A 17,367-nucleotide genomic window follows, 5' to 3' on the forward strand; every position below is an offset into this window, starting at 1 on the left:
AATGAGTATCACTTTTTTTTTTCAACATTTACCAAATGACTTAATGAACAATAAGTATACAGGCATGAGCATTTCACGGAAACGATCATTCCGTTACCGTGTCGTTACCCAGCCTGAGAAAACACGGAACCGAAAGTGCGTTTCCCAGATCTCAGGGCTTACTTTTAATAAAATTCATCCATCTGTGGAATGTAAAACAAGTTCTCAACGAAATACAACAATCTGTATAAAACAAACCTACATGAACCCCTTTATTTTTAATGATTAAAACGCCCAGCTTTGTCAGTGTGGTTTACAAACAGCACCGGTTTCCGCTTCTGCGCTACGCATGCGCAAGGTCGAGTTATTCATATCCGGGTCACTCAAACGCTAGTCAAACATGTCGGTTGCTAAGCGTAAAAAACAAAATGCTCATGCCTGCTAAGGCTTTATTCTGAAGTACATATAAAAAGCGGTTCCCATGAGCATTATCAATGGGAACCAAAAAAATTGTTTGCCAGGACAAAAATCAACAGAACCGAAAGATTGCTTACCATACTTGCCGAAATCCTCATGCCTGGTATAGGTATTAGCCAAAGTAAAACAGAATATATGTGCGTGAATGAGAGGGGTTGAGGGGGAAGTGTGAGGCTACAGGGAGAAGAGATAGCGAGGGTGGACGACTTCAAATATTTGGGGTCAACAATACAGAGCAATGGCGAGTGTGGTAAAGAGGTCAAGAAACGGGTCCAAGCAGTTTGGAACAGCTGAGGGAAGATCTGATGTGTTATGTGACAGAAGAGTCTCCGCTAGGATGAAGGGCAAAGTTTATGAAACAGTGGTATGATGTACAGATTAGAGACGGTGGCACTGAAGAGACAACAGGAAGCAGAACTGGAGGTGGCAGAAATGAAGACGTTGAGGTTGTTGCTCGGAGTGAGAAGGTTGGATAGGATTAGGAATGAGCTAGGTTAGACAAGGTTAGAGAGAGCAGACTTTGATGGTTTGGACATGTCCAGAGGCGAAAAGAGTGAGTATATTGGTAGAAGGGTGCTGAGGATGGAGCTGGCAGGAAAAAGAGCGAGAGGAAAGCCATAGAAAAGGTTGATGGATGTTGTGAGAAAGACATGAGGACAGAGTGTGTTAGAGAGGAAGACGGGACAAGCCGAAAGGAAAAGAAGAAGGTATACACATACGTTTTCATATAGAACAGGTTGTGACAAATATTGATATGTACTGTAACCAATAAATACTAACAAATATAGTCAATATAATCTTGTATTTAAAATTATCACAAGGCCAGTGAAGTCAATTGTACAGTGCATTGAGTTCATGAGTATAAAATTTAAAATGACCTGGAGTGACATTCCAATGCAGGATAAGATAAGGAAAGAAGAACATACTATCTCTAGCAGACGGTCTGCACTGACATATATTTTACCATAAAGACAATGAAAGTCAAACAAATAACATCAGAAATGAAAGTGTGCCTGATTTGTCATAATGTGAAATGACATGGAAAAGACATTGCATAGGGAAAAAGAGAAGTGCTAAAAGGCATAGAAAGCCAAGAAAACATCGACAGGTAAAATCTATCCATACTCAAAAGGGAATCCAGCCCTGTGTCAATGCAAATGAATATCAGCTGGGTCAGTCAAATTGATGCCCTACAAAAAGTTCTCATTGCCAAGGTGTGATTCAAGACACATCTCATGATTGGTAAGAGCAAAGAACTGTCGCAAGATAATCGCAAAGTCATTGTTGCAAAACATAACCATGGCATTGGTGAAAGGCCAATTTTTGTAAGCTTCTGAATGTTCTAGTGAGCACGGTGGGGGGCATACTGTAATACGTAAGGTGAAAGCCAATCATACCACCATAAATTTCCCTCAATCAGGTGTTCTTTGCAAGATTTATGACAGAGGAGTGCCAAGAATAATCAAAATTGTTGTCCAAGAGCCAAAGGCCATCTGTGGCGAGCATCAAAAGACCTGGAATTACCAGGTACTGTCACAAGGGAAGTAGTGTGTAATGTACTCTACCGCCATGTGTTGTGTGCACACTCACCATACAAGAGAGTACAGAGCTCGTGCATGTGACGTTACCATTTTCACAGCGCCATATTGGTGGTCAAACAGAGCTGCTTGACATTGTGGGAGACATTGAACCGGAGTAGAATATTTACAATACCAGAGACCTGTTGTGCTGTTGGTTGTCACAACAGACGAGACAGATATTCAAAGAGATCATTCTATGGAATACCAGCGGAAAAAAGACCAGAAAAGATCCATGGAGTTCGGCAATTAAACATGATGGATGGTGCCCAACCAAAATACACACACGCCTGTGTTGTGATCACTTGATTTCAGGGAGGAATTATTCTTCTCAATCTCAAATAACCAAGAAGTATTTATAATGCCAAGTTGACTCATTTGAGAACAATGCATGTTCACGGAGGTTAAGTGTGGTCACATACCGTACGTTCCGTGGAGACGACTCCGCCCTCTTTTTTTTTTTTTCAATTATAGTTAATGAATGCGAGTTTGTGGAAAATCAGGGGTCATTTATTTAAATATTGGTATTTGCATTGAATACTAGCTGAAAAGATTGATTGATTCCGGCAAAGGTTAACAGGTGGCCGAACACGCTTCCGCTTTCACGAGCCGTCAACCCGTCACTATGGGGATTTGTTCCCGATTGAGAACAGATCCAGCAATGAAGTATTTGTATGTGTCCAGACTTTTATACGCTTTCAAACTTTTCCGTGTAAATCTTGACGACTTACTCACCAGATACATGTGTTGATCCAGTTGTCCAAGACAAGCGGAAACGAATGAACAGTCCAATTTCTTATCGGCAAAAACATCAACTTCGGCATTAAATATGGGTCCTCTATGCCGGGTTTATCTAATTCTTCCACGTACCTTCGTTCATTTTCACATTCTAAATGTCTAACGGTGTCAGACAAGACTCTGGGGGTCGTGCTATAAGAACTATTTTCGTGTTGTCTCCAAGTGACTTAGCATTGAACAATGCCTTGTTAGATCGGCGACAAACATAAGTCACGTGATTTTATGATGTAAGTGCATGAACTCTATTGCTGAAAAATAGTATCGCAAAACCAGTTTCAAGATTGCTGAACAAAATTTGGTGAACATAATTAAATACTGGGAGAATATATTCTGGTCTGATCAGAGGAAAATTACAATCTTTGAATGCCATACTGCATTCCACATTGGAGAAATGGCATGGCACAACACCCTACAAACAGTATAACAACAGTGAAGTGTAGCAGCAGGAACATGATGCTGTGGGGCTGCTTTTCAACAAATGGTACTGGTAAGCGTCACGTAATTGAAGGAATAATGGACGGAAAAATGTAGAGGTACATTCTTGACAAAAAACTGCTGCCGTTTGCGAGGATAATGAAAACTAAACGAAGATGGACATTTCAGCAGGATAATGATCCAAAACATACTGCCTTGGAAATATTGTTCCAAACATCTGGTGAAGCTATCATGTGACTTGCATGATTGGAAATCTATTTAATGAGAAAAATATTACTTATTTCAGTCACTGTAAAATATGATGAACTTCACTTCAGTCTCAAAGGCTCTTGTAGTGTGGGGGGGTGGAGGTGGAGAGGAAATGGAAGGAGGAAGATTCAGGTCCAACCACACATTTACACATACCTGACACTGACCTTCAATTTCCAGTACATTGTTAGATGTAGAGCGACAAATCAAAAAAAAAAGGAAACCAACATGAGAAAACAAAAAAAAGAGAATTTATGTTCCAAGGTTGTAAAAGATCCATTTGCAACGTAATCATTCAGGTCCAGCGCTCACACAGCAGGAACGCAGCTGCCGCTGCAAGGGAAAGAAAATTTGCCCGTCTCATGAATCATTTCGAGTGCAATTGCAAGCGCTCGCGTTCACCATTGTCGGAACAGCATTAAAATTGAAGGATATCCCTCAAGATGAAGGTAGAGAGGCTATGCAGGTGGGATGTAAAAGCACCTTTGTGCTTTTTGGCAAATAGAAGAGCAAACCCACTCGGGGAGAGACCAATTATCGTACAACCACATTCAGAGGTTGTCAGTATGCAGCTGTTACCCTGCGGCACAGCAAGACTACTTGACTAAATATGTAAGCATATAAATTACATAATACAGTAATTCATCATCCTCTGCCATATTTGTATGTCTGATTGGCCAGACATCTTTATCTTATTATACTTTATCTTCTGAAGTGGACAAGTATGTTAATTAACGTGATAACGATTACAAATGTGCAATCTATAAAGACATCTGCTATCTCTTGCAATGGGTCGCATTACAATTCTAAAAATATAAAAAGTGACTACAATATATTATTCAACACTGTAGGTAGCTCTTGGGAAGAACCCCTTCTCGAAACAGTACGGTAAAACAAACTCACTCAATTTTTTTATTCATTCTGCCATGTACTTTACTGCATTGTTAGCACCTTACAAAAGAAATCTGAAAAAATGTTTCGTTGCAACAGGGTTATGCATGTATGAAAAACACAAAATTGCACCCAGTAGGCAACTTTTTATTTAAAACTAACCCCCCCCCTCCAGTGTTTACACAGAAACACTGCATATCTTTGACAAACTTGCACTTAAGACCTTTCTCAAATGTTTGTACAGTTGTGTAAACAAACAGGTCAAGACCCTGCCCTTTCTTAAAAGCATTTCTTTTTTAACTTCAGTGTTTATTCCAGTGATGATTTATGAGCCATCACTGAGTTGGCTTTTTTATTTTGTGATAATACCGAATGTATGAGTGACAAGTATTGTTTCTGATAGGCTTAGGTTTGATGGACGAAAGTGTCATGTGACATAATGTGACAACATTCCTACTGCTTGCTTTCATGAAACTCTTGTGTCCGAGTCCAACAACTCTCCTATCATAAATGGCGATAGGGGGGCAGTCTGGAGTCTTTCCAAGGACATGACTGCAGCCATGTCGGCAATGGCGATGGTAGCAGCACACTGCAGTGCACGTGCCGCTGTACCATTTGGGACCACCAGGAGGCCTTGCAAAATGATCTGCTCGACTGACAAGTGCCACATTTGCAGCTCTCCAGTCACGCACTGCACATCACAATCTAACATGAGCACAAAATGTTTATACATAACTCAATTATGAAACACGCTGCAGTATATAGCTAGACCTTCAGTACCGAGGAAAAACGAACAACTACCTTGAGCATTTGTTACAACCTTTTTATTGAGTATTTATTTAATAAAATAGTGGCTTCTATGGTTAAACAGAAAAATAAATGTTTGTTTCACTTGTGCGTGCATGCAAACATGGTGAACATTCAGAGACAAAACAACATTTTAAGACACAGCAGATGTTACGTTAAAAGGGTTGCATAGGAAAATAATCACTAGGCGGACACTCCCGCATTTGCCCAAATAACAACCCAAGGTTTTAAAGCGCCCGTGAAAGAACAAAGTGAATTTGGAAAAGATGGGAGCATATTGCAGAACCGATTTTCACAAGAAAAGCTATTGCCTCATGTACGTACGGTCAACCCTGTCTCTTTCCTCATCCTACCTTCAAAGTGCATTAAATGGCACGGCGTGAACTCACCCAGCACCGGCTACAATATTAAGGCGCTCATACTTCTCGCCATTTGACGAGTGTCACTGGACATATTTCTGGCTCTCTGCAATCACATTTTTCCCCCCACAAACGAGGACTTACACAGTTTCACCTCTTAGTAACCTCTTCAAACAGTAAGGCAACACACACTTGCAATGGTGCAACGGGTCTCCGTTCAATTACATTGTGAATTTTTCATTTCCCCAACTGATGTTTTCATAATCACGTCATGATCTGACTGAGTGCTTTCAATTTGGGTTTTTGTAGAGAAAGTCCAAAGGACAAAACTGAAGCGATTTGCATCCCTGGTTCTAAGATGTTTCGTACACACATTGCAAACAGTACTATGAAGACATTCAATATGAGACATTGACATTTATAATACAGTACACATATACATACATCTGTGAGCTCGGATGAGAAGCATTATTTAAACAGTTAAAATTAATATCTGCGTCAGCCCTTCATTGGGGATGTATCAATAACAACAGCTGGCTAGCGTGTTGAAATAATGTCTTTGTACTTGCAATTAAGAAGCAATAATATCAACTGTAGAAAGAGTTGCTTTTTAAATTTGGTTGACTAAACTTACAAAACATAACCACTAGCCATCTTGTTGAATTATTGATGCATCTCATGTTCTGAACTTTGCTACTTTGCATGGATGCTTGAACGGACTCGACTTTAACAATGTGCAAATACACTTTCCTAACAAAACAAGCAGCCGACTTTCCACATCACGTTTGAATAACATACAGTGTGCGATAATGCTACATAGGCAAACTTTGTTCCAAAATGCTTAGCAGTCAAATATTGAACCATGAAACATATTTTTTGTTGTTGTTGTTGTTCCAAAATGGATTGGGCGCTTCACAGTGGATGTGCTCCAAAAGCTAAGTGCTTACTGGAAAACTTTTTATGTCCACATCAACCAAATTGCATCATTAAATGAAGAGCTCCCCTCCGAGACTGCTGTAATGTAAACAACACAATGTTCGGAGCAGAGACGGAGAGAATTTTAAAAAGTGCTCTGACTTGCACTTACAGATAACCGTGATAGCATTGCACACACATTGACACGCCAAGGGTGAGCAACACTGAAACCAAAATCAATGTGAGCAAAGCTGTAACCCACAAAGACCAAATCTATGATAAGAAGTGCAATTTGGAAGACAAGTCAAGTGAATAGAAAGCTCTTTAAAAAAAAATTGCCAAACTTCTGGTTGGGACACAAAATATATTTTGTTACAAGTCCATTTAGCCCTAGTTAAAATGCCACAAAGCCATTGTTTTAAATTATAAAGCAGCCAGACAATTCCTTGCAAAATTGCTATTGTATTCATCTTTTCTTGCAGTAAATGAAGATTCTGTGTCATGACTTTGTCAAGGATAGATTTGAGTAAACTTGGGTCAACAGGGAGGACCATATTCCTAATCTTGATCTGTAAAATTCGGGAAAACTCCACTATAAATGTTGAACAATATTAGAGCATTGCACTCCATCTCAACAGTGACAACACAAATATATCAAAGAAAGTGATGTTTTACACTCGCTTTCTTCTTGTGACGACAACTCACAGAAAACAATCACCAGTGAAAACTAGCTTCGAAGTCAGAGGGAAGGGGGGCATGCTATTTGTTAAAAATATACTTTTATTCAAAAGATAACCATTTCTCAGTCAACATGTCCCCTTACACTACTTTCAAAAGGGAATGGGTTAAGAGGTAATATCGTGGAGGTTTTAGTGTTTTAGATAGAAGCTACACTCTCTTAACACAATAGAAGGGCCAAAACTGCAATTTTTTTCGGGGGGGCGTAGTTCTATGGCAACAAAATATGTAGTCATTGGAAAAAATATGCTTAGTGAGAAAAATTAAAAATATCAAAAGCGCTGCTTGCTATACCATGTTTTTCGAAGGCATTTGATGGCATGACATAATAGATGAATGAGCTGTGGAAGGTAATGTGCGTTCGATTAGGCTTTTATTAGCCCCCGCCCCAAAGCAAGCTACACCTTCAAGGCATCAACGTCACATTGTGTGCCCCTCCTCCCTATAATTATGGGCCATACTGCTCTATCCGTACAAAGCTAAAAAAATAATAAAAAAAAAAAAAACACCTCACAACAATAGAGGCTGCAGCATCTCCTGCAAAGAGCGGAGATGGAGTGGACCCGCACGCCCCCCTCCCCTTCCTCACGTGTTTCCACGTTACATAACGTGGTCGTGCCCTCCCAAAGGGCACCGAGCTGAACTGAGCCCTGACATCAAGGCAAATTAACCCTCATCGGGCACCTTAAAAGCTCACGCCACGTCTATTTGATACTGCGTGTATTTAACCCTTACTCTCGCGCGCGCAGACACAAATAACGCCCATTTATACACGTTAGTCATTTGAAAAGGTACCGTGGGGGGGTGGGGGGGTTTGCAATGAACGCACACACGCCGTGCGCGTCTGATCCTAAATAAAGTGGATCCATCCGTTCTCCCACTCCTTCGGAGGCGACATCTTGAACCGGTGACGCCGCACTTTGTAGTTATTCCCGTTGTTATTGTCCCAAAACTCCTCGCCGTCGACCGTGTATTTGATGGCGAACTGCAGCGTGCCGCCGTTCTCCATGTAGGTGGGCATGACCACTTTGAAGGAGAAGCGATCGGTGGCACCGTCGCTCGAGTGCGGCACGTAGGACGCCAAGCTGTCCATGAAGGTGATCCAGTTGTTGAGGGAGTAGCGCAGAGAGACGCTCTTCTCGAAGGCCAGGTTCAAGACGCGCACGAAGCCCGACAGGCTGAACTCGCCGGTCTCGACGCTCTCCAGCAGCACTTTGACCTCCCGCACCTTCTGCTCGAAGCCCGGAAGGGCGCCCGGGCTGGTGAACTGCAGCTCCATGAAAACGGACTGCGCGAGGGGTCGGGGGAATTTCGTGGAGGCCGCGTGGTTCACGTCCGTGCATTTGGGTAACTTGGCCAAAATGCGCTCGGGCACCTCCGGCTCGTCAGAGTCGTCGAAGTGTTTCACGGATATCAACTCCAGGCCGAGAGAGTCCGCGAAGCGCACTTTTTTCTGACTTGTTGGACTTCGGCTGCGGGAGATCTCCAACTTGGCCCTCTCCGTGGGAGTGGGAAGAGACTTGCACCTCCGGCGCAAGCTTGGGCTCTGCGGGGGCTTGAGGAAGGTCTCCCGGCCGCGCGGCCTCTCGTCCACCACGGGGCTCTCGGCGGGCTCGCAGGTGCCGTTCATGATGTCCAAATCGTCACCATCTTCCAGTCGAGGATTCGCCGCGGCCAGGCTGCCGAAGAGCCCGGCGATGCAGCTGTAGTTCCTGGGCAGGCACGTCTTCGGGGGCAGCATGTCGGCGGAAGGTCGCGCGCGCTCTGCTTCCATGCAACGCTGCAGCCGCTGCACTGCAGAGCCCGACGCGGTGGTCGTGTGGCGACCGACGACTGGGGAAACCGAGCCGACGGGTGGCAGTGTCCCACTCGCGGATTGGCGCCGCGGCTGCGTCACTTCGACTCCGGACCTCGGGACCAATTGACGCGTGGGATGCTGAGCGCCTTTTGTTCCATCGGATCTGTCAGTTTAAACGTAGCAAGAGGCGGCGAATAAGAAAACACTTGCCTTGATGTTTCAGAATGGGGGAAAAGGCAACACTTCCACCGAGTCGAGATCGCCCTCTCGCGTGATATTGTGGTATGTGACGTCAAAACGTGGTGGACGTGGGTGGCTCCACTGTGAAGCCTACGTGCGGATCGGAACGTTGACTCGCTCGAGACAAGGTGGTTCTCGCATTTTGGAATAATGTCACAGTGCACGTGTGAGACGGAGTAACTTCATCGTTACTTTGCCATTTACGATCAAGCACGCATGTGTACTGCTGTTATTGCATTAAAAAAAAGTGAAATTCCGCCGTCGGCAGCAGTGGTGCCTGCGCCCCGCCCACTTCCCCACGTCACAGATAGCAAAAGCAGGGTTGCCATGGCGACAGCGTTGCTCGCCGACTCGCTGTGGATCAAAAGTGGAACTCAAAAGACAGTTCGAGGGACAAGATAACTATAACCTTCACGCCACGAGGATTGTGAGTCCACACGTTCATACTCGAGTTGCAATGTTGCTCCACTTTTATCTGATTTATTGTTTACTTTGACGTCTATTGTCAGAGAAGTTGTAAAAAAATCTGGTTAAAAATGGCAATGGAATCCCGTAATATGCTCATGTAGTCCAAAGTAGCACGTAAGAGTAAAATTCAATTTCTACAGGAAATTCAATTCAACAAAGGTCAGTTCAGAAATGGCTAACGGTGAAGTTAGCGATCCTTAAACATTAAGTAGCATAACCATTGTTGTCACTGGCACAAAAATATGCAGATGGACATTGCAACGGGTCTTGTTTTCCTTTGAAGCATGAAGACCTTTGGAAATCGAGCATTTAATATGGAAGCAACAAATGTATTTGGTGGCTTCAGGACGCAAAATGGCCTCTTTGCACATGGGGCGATGACATCGTAGCGATTGATAATACAGTTAACCCTTTATGGCTCTGGCAAAATCAGACAGCCGGGTATTTCCTGTAGCCTTGAAAAGGTTTTTATTTTTTCCCCGCATTGCCGATTCCCGATAGTCACATGGCCATCTAAACTGAAAGGAGTTTGAAGGAGTGACTGGTGAGAAGCTTACGCAGCAAAGTCTCCAAAGTAAACTTCACCATAGAGCAGATTTTTCAGTCAAAAAAAAAAAAAATAACTGAAAGGCCTGAAATCAGAGGAAAAGGGGGCAGTCTTTGCCAAATATGGGCAAAGCTGATACAAAAGTGGGTCAAACAGAAGTCGCTGGAAGAGGGGCCTTTTTGGGACACTCGTGAAGTTTCTTTCGGCTTGTCCCATTAGGGGTCGCCACAGTGTAACATCTCAGATGAACACTCATATTTGTTTGGCATAGTTTTTACGCTGGATGCCCTTCCTGACGCAAACCCTCTTGGGGATTAGAGGCCCTAATGAGATATGAACTCAAAACCTAAGTTTTGTTTTTTTTTTTTTTTTTTCAAAATGAAATTGACACTTTCATACAAAGCCCAGGTTAGACAGTCACGATGGAGGTTAACAGCCAAAATATGTCATTTTACAAAAATTTCAATTTTTCACAAGCTTTACACAATGAGGGCCAATGTAGAATGTCGGCGTTGGATCCGGCAAATGTTTGTAATCCAAATGATATTTTCATCCCTTCATCACTATTCTTCAAAGAGTAGTTTTAATTTAATGTTTTCAGTGTTCAGGAAAGCAGATTCCGAGACAGCGCAATAACAATGAGCTCAACATTAGTGGGAAAGATTTTTGTGGATTGATTCTGTATCGCAATGGTCTTGGCAGCATGAGGCAATTCAAGTTCCTTTGTCACTTTAAGAACTGACTCAAGTTTATGGATTTAGAAGTATAACAGGAAGCAAAAGGGGCTGCAGGAGAAAATTATTCAAATGACACTTGGTAAAGGTGAATTACTGTTTAAAGCAGGGGTGTCAAATTCATTTTTTGGGTGGGCCGCATTGTAGTTAGGGTTTCCCTCAGAAGGCCATTTTGCCTGTGAAAGCTTTTGACTCATCATATTTACACATGAAATTTATGAAATCGTTTTGGAATTTGAAATCAAGGGTCATGAGTTTTTCAACTATTGTTGATGTTTGCTAGCAAAAAAATGCTTGCAATATCTCAACGTTATCATTTATGACGTGACAATTTGACATTTTGGTACAGATTTGAACAAAAATCATGGAAGCCGATACACATGATTTCCCTACGAGGGCCACATAAAAATCATACGGTGGGCCGGATCTGGTCCCCGGGCCTTGAGTTTGATACCAGTGGTATTTGACATTTTGGTACAGATTTGAACAAAAATGATGGAAGTCGATACACATGATTTCACTAGGAGGGCCACATAAAATTCATACAGTGGGCCGGATCTGGTCCCCGGGCCTTGAGTTTGACACCAGTGGTTTACAGGGTGTGTGTGTATGACAGAAAAAGGTTTTATGCACATAACACGTTTCTGCAACAGTGTCACGTGATGTTGCTGACAAGTCTTGTTGAGCTGTTAGGCAATGAAGTATATCTCATAACTTTACAGATAGCAAAGTCAGTCCTATATCATTAAATTTGAATTTGGTTGTCACTCAGGAAAAGATGAGGAATGCACACTTTATATACTTGAAAACTGTCAAAATCCCGTTTAGCCAGTTTGGGTGCATCTGTCAAACTACCGTGCCGGAGGCTTAAAAAAAAAAAAACCAAACGAGTCTATGGTGTCAGTTAAGGCAGTGGAAAAAAATCCACAACACAAAATATTCAACAGCCAAAGTGCTGACCCGGAAGAAAGATTAAAAGCCTCAGAAGAAAAACTGAATGAAACCATTTGGAACAGGGTCAGCTCGTTTCTTTGAAATGAGTCAGCCTCGACATTGTCCAGTTACAACACTGCTTTAAATAGGAATCATGTGAAATTGTGTACCACCTGCTCTCCACTGTATTATCTTTGAAAAGACTCAAATTAACCACACTCAAGTGTTCAGATCGGACCTAAACTCCTTTCTCGTTGGTCTTGTGTACAATCATTTATTCGGTATTTCACATTGTATCCCATCTTTGCCTGCTGTCTACATACTTCTACCTACCTCATCTTCTGCTGCTGCTTCAAACTCTGCCTGCGCTCCATCTTTCAACTTCGGCCGTTATGGTCTCTGCCTGTCCAACAGCTTTACGGTCATAGACGGATTACGTTTCCGCTTGGTTTGAACATTTCGCATCAGCGGTGACCACACCTGTGCGTGAGAATTTAGGAGACATGATTATTATGGCAGAATGACGAGATGTACACTGACTGGCCACAATTGCCCCCTTGAATAAAGTAAAACTAAACATATAAAGCTGTAAGTCAATTATTTACTGTTTAAGGGACCTCGATTGTAAGCGGTTATCAGAATTACAAATGTCAAAATCCCTTTAGAGGTATAATATGCCATTTATACCTCACAATGCAATGTAACATCATAAAGTCGCAGCACCCCACACTTTCATCCGTAGCACTTTCAACTAATTACCGATGCGATTCCTTTCCTCCAAAGCACAATACATAAAAGTTTTGAGCATAACAGACTGCGTTCAATGGCGGCGGCTCCACTGTATAGCCCTTCACAATTAAAAACTGCATTCACCACCATTTGGAGCAAAATGTTAGTTACAGCACTCGAGTATGCGTGAAATGTACCGCAGTAATTCCTGACCAGGGTGCCGTGGCAAACTAGTGTACTGTGAGATATCATCAGGAGTGTTGCAGGAAATTATTCCATTTCAAATTGTTTTTCTGGAAATGAGCATTTATCAACAACAAATAGCTTTGCTTATCTATGCCAGCATCACATAGTGACAGGCGGAGCAATATTGTTTCATTAGATGTCAGAAGGTACAACTAATCTGTACATCCAGCTGTTTGTCATTCACGCTTACTTTGAACTTTGTTCATCCATCCATTTTCTATGCTGCTTATCCTCGCGAGGATGGCGGGCAGTGCTGGAGCCTATCCCAGCTGTCAACGGGCAGGAGGAGGGGTACACCCTGAACTGGTTGCCAGCCAATCGTAGGGCACATAGAGACAAACAGCCACACTCACAATTACACCTCGGGGCAATTTAGAGTGTCTAATTAATGTTGCATGTTTTTGGGATGTTTTTGGGAGAGCGGAGTGCCCGGAAAAAACCCACGCAGGCACAGGCAGAACATGGAAACTCCACACAGGCGGGTCCGGGATTGAACCCGGGTCCTCATAACTGTGAGGCCAACGCTTTAACAGCTGATTCCTCGTGCTGCTCTGTGAACTTTGTTCAATTAAAACAGTCCCAAATTTCTAACGGCATAAATCTATCTGTGAGCAAAATGAGACTTCAGTACCATCATTTCAATGTGCATACTTGTGACATTTTTTTTTTTTTTTTTTTTTTTTGAGATTGAGAATATGTGGTGTTCACAAAAAATGCACAGACCGCAATTGTTTGGACTGAGAAAAGTAAAGCCACACATTTTTGTGTTTAAATTGAGTTACAATACACTGAAAATTCAAAGCTACACTATGTAAACTGATTTTTAAAAATACTTCACTTTCAGGATTGAGACACATTATAAATAGATGATACAGTGCTTGCCTAAGAAATCACTCAACACAAAATCACTGATATTAATGGTCTTATTCTAAGAAAATGTCAATTTTGGGACTTACCAGAATGGGACCGAGAGGAACACACTTCCAAACAACAAAATGGTGTAAAACGTGATTTATGCACTTTGCTGCCCCGAGCCAAACATTTAGGCCTTATAGATATTATATCAGACACACGACGTGAATGAATCTATTTCGCCGTGGTAAACTTTTCCGGGGTGAGGGGGTTGGGGGGTAACTCGACATTTGTCAGTGCTTCAGGAAACATCAGCTTCCTCGTTCAAGCTTCAAGCTTTTGGCAAAATTGTATCCCGGTCCGGTCACGCCATACATGTCGACGCCGACCGAACAAACACTCCGCCCATTTTGGTCGTGACGTCACACGCCGTTTTATACATTTGTGTTTTTTTTTTTTTTTAAAAACCCGACTACGTCATCACGGCTGTTGTCGCCCAAAACGTTTGCGTGTATGCATACATCCGCCATACGTAACGGCTTCTTTTGCAACATGAAGCGGAACTAAAATGTTTACCTTATAATGTTCAAGGTGTTTGTGTCTATGAATGGTAACGGCACAGACTCGGGAGTGCTTATCATCTGATCATGTTCACGTGAGCTCCAAATTAAAAAAAAAAAAAAATGTTTGCATTCTAATTGTTGGGTTTCCATTATCGTTCATGCATTGGTTTGAATGAACATTTGTTTGAAACGCAGTATAGCTACGACTGGAAAGATGACATCTACTGTACGGTAGTTTACCTTCATTGGTAATTCCAGAATTGAAGGAGAGTTTCTAGGCACAAACACAAAAACAATTTTTTGGGGTCCTCTTTTCAAGAAAAACGGTAAACAACAGCATAGTTCATGTATTGAACTCAATCAACCCCAGAGTTTTAAGAGATATTTCTCATATACGTTTTGCTTTTTGTAGCAACCCTCTCTTACAGATAGTACATGACCTGAAAAACACACACGGGATTTCATCAATATTTAACAATAAATCTTTTTGCTAATTTAATGTTTGCATTACTATTTTTTTCATTTTTTTGCAAAGCCATTTCAATATTAGTTTTTCTGCTTCAAGTACTTGCTAGCTCCATTAGCTGTTATGCTAACTGGTCAAGAAAACCTGAGTGACAGAATACAATAAAGAGAATCTTTATATGATAATGAATAACAGGGTTGCATTTGTTTGAGGAAACTCCATTTTCAACAACAACAAAAAAAAAAATTCTGTGCCGCTTATCCTCACAAGGGTTGCGGGAGTCCTGTAGCCTATCTCAGCTGTCAACGGGCAGGAGGCGGGGTACACCATGAACAGGTTGCCAGCCAATCGCGGGGCACATAGAGAAAAAAATACAACACTCACAACACAATTAGTGGCAATTTTTTCGTGTCCAATTAATTAACAAGTCAATTTACCAGTCTTCACAAGGTCAGGGCAATTGCAATTAGCTTGATAATGGTAAGAGGTGTGTGTAGAAAATGGTGGATGAATGTAATTTGTGCTGTGACTCATTTTTTTTCTATTCTATTCCTCAAGATGGTGTTATTTGAGAGGAATTAAAAGCATAATTACTACTATTTAAAATGTCTGCTTAATGTTTGAACAATCACAAAGAAGAAAACATTAATTAATTCAAATTAAAGTTATTATAAATTTAATTATAGCTAGTTACATTTGGTCTCAGAACAGCTCGAATTTCCACACTTTTGCATGGATTAACTCAGGGGTGTCAAACTCATTTTTGAGCCACATTGTAGTTACGATTTCCCTAAGAGGGCCGTTATGACCGTAAAACCACGAAAATCTTTCGCCTAATCATTTACACATGAAATTTATGAGCTAGTTTTGGAATCAGAAATCAAGGGTAATGGGTTTTTTAACTATTGCTGATCTCTGGGCACACAATAATGCTTGCAAAATCTCAACGTTATCATAAACGACAGGACAATTTGAAATTTTAACACAAATCATGCAAGTTGATACTCATAATTTGCCTTTGCGGGCCACACAAAATCATGCAGCGGGCCGGACTGGCCCCCGTGCCTGGAGATTGACACCTGTGGATTAACCTAAGTGGGAAAGAAAATGTCCTCCAATTCTGAAATGACCCATACGTATTCCATGTCCACCTTAATTGAAAAGACCATGAAGGTGCCATGGGTGTTTTTAATTTTGTATAATGTACAATTGCTTTTGATGGCAACTAGATCCTAATGATGTCCACTGAAATCCTGCGTAAATATGTAATCTTTTAATAAGATTTACCATATTCTCATTTCTATAATATAACTTCTGGATACAATAGGAGGAAAATTATCGAAATTCATCCAGAAAAGAGGCATTGTATTTGATTGACAGGCATTAGCATCTCTAGTTACAATTGTGTTCTATCCATAACTGTTAATCACATTTTTCATTTTAACATTTAGATGTGATGAGTGACCGTCTCAATTCATTTTATTCTAATCAACTTTTTCTTGTCTTAACTTACTATCTCGCCCAAAAAGGAGCCCACAGGTATGAATGGATCAGATGATGGAACTCCTGATCAGGAAGATGCAGTTGAGGAGCAGCTGTACAAAGCCCAAAGGATTCACGTCGATATCCTGCTCGATATGAGTGAGGAGGCCTTTTTAGAAGATCTGGAGCCACATGAGTATCACTGCTACTGCGGCTGGGAAGAGGCTGTAAGTGCAATTCTATGATTTGGTGATTCCTACGGAATTGAATATGTCAACTAAACTTAAAAAAAAAAATGACAATTTGTGTTGCTCTAGGTGCGGGGCTGGGACAGAGTTGCTCCGGTCAGCGGTATTCTTCTTCCCCAAAAGAGAGACAAGAAACCAAAGCCGCGTAAGGAAGCGACAGACAATCCGCCCTCCTCACACGCAGATCCGACATTTTACGGCGACACCTTGGCCATGAGCGGAGAGCACTGTAGCGAGTCTCAATCGAGCCCTCACAACTTGAAGAAATCCACACCGTCGAGCCAGAAGGCCACACCAGACCCGGAATCCGCGGAATGGCATCCACTGGACGGCGTGGAAGAAGACTTATCACACCTGCTCCACGAAGACAGAGGCCATCCTATCGGGATTCCTTTGCATCTGCAACATTTACCCCCAAACATTTCAAAGGGCAGGCCTTCCAAACCGACAAAACGCCAGCCTCGAAGCAAAGTCGTTCCCATCACAAACTTCACATTTTTACCTCCAATAAAATGATGACAGCCAACGGTCAGCCCTGCATGCTAATGAATAACCCAGGATCACCAACCAAAGATGTCAGGAACTTTTTTTTTTTAAACAGCTCATGTACCAAATGTTCAGCTTTTTATACCGTTCAATACGCATGCCACCGTATTCGGGATGCTAATTTCCAGCGCCAAGGTTTCATGTCCTGTTGATTATTGCCCACGCATATTAAAGTATGTGAAGACTGATTTGGGATTGTAGTTAGCGGCGAGTTCCCTTGTGTCTTTTGTCATTTTAGTTCCTAAGCAACATTGAGTTGGACGCAAGCTCTTGTAACAGATGTTTGTCAA

At 41.9% G+C, this 17,367-nt stretch overlaps 1 protein-coding gene and 1 long non-coding RNA gene across 2 annotated transcripts; one reads left to right on the plus strand and one right to left on the minus strand.

The window, feature by feature from the left end:
- Positions 1–4,722: 4,722 nt before the first annotated feature.
- On the minus strand, positions 4,723–15,256 carry LOC133497927 (protein phosphatase 1 regulatory subunit 3E). Its single transcript, XM_061814203.1, has 3 exons — positions 13,877–15,256; positions 12,279–12,425; positions 4,723–9,186 (listed from the first exon to the last, which is right to left on the minus strand). The coding sequence occupies exons 2-3, from the start codon at positions 12,317–12,319 to the stop codon at positions 8,076–8,078; spliced, it is 1,152 nt and encodes a 383-aa protein (XP_061670187.1). The 5' UTR covers positions 12,320–12,425; positions 13,877–15,256; the 3' UTR covers positions 4,723–8,075.
- On the plus strand, positions 9,182–17,118 carry LOC133497930 (uncharacterized). The gene is made up of 3 exons (XR_009794147.1): positions 9,182–9,690; positions 16,331–16,510; positions 16,601–17,118. It is a non-coding gene; the product is annotated as an uncharacterized LOC133497930 (long non-coding RNA).
- Positions 17,119–17,367: the final 249 nt, after the last annotated feature.

This window comes from Syngnathoides biaculeatus, chromosome 3 (genome assembly GCF_019802595.1).
Source record: "Syngnathoides biaculeatus isolate LvHL_M chromosome 3, ASM1980259v1, whole genome shotgun sequence".
Taxonomy (NCBI): Eukaryota; Metazoa; Chordata; class Actinopteri; order Syngnathiformes; family Syngnathidae; genus Syngnathoides; species Syngnathoides biaculeatus.

What these genes read in the sequence shown, in the direction of transcription:
- LOC133497927 (XM_061814203.1), bottom strand. Translation starts at nt 12,319, where the DNA reads ATGGAGCGCAGGCAGAGTTTGAAGCAGCAGCAGAAGATGAG. An exon ending in AAGCAGCAGCAGAAGATGAG is followed by an intron (nt 9,187 to 12,278) that starts GTAGGTAGAAGT and finishes TTAAACTGACAG; the next exon opens with ATCCGATGGAACAAAAGGCG.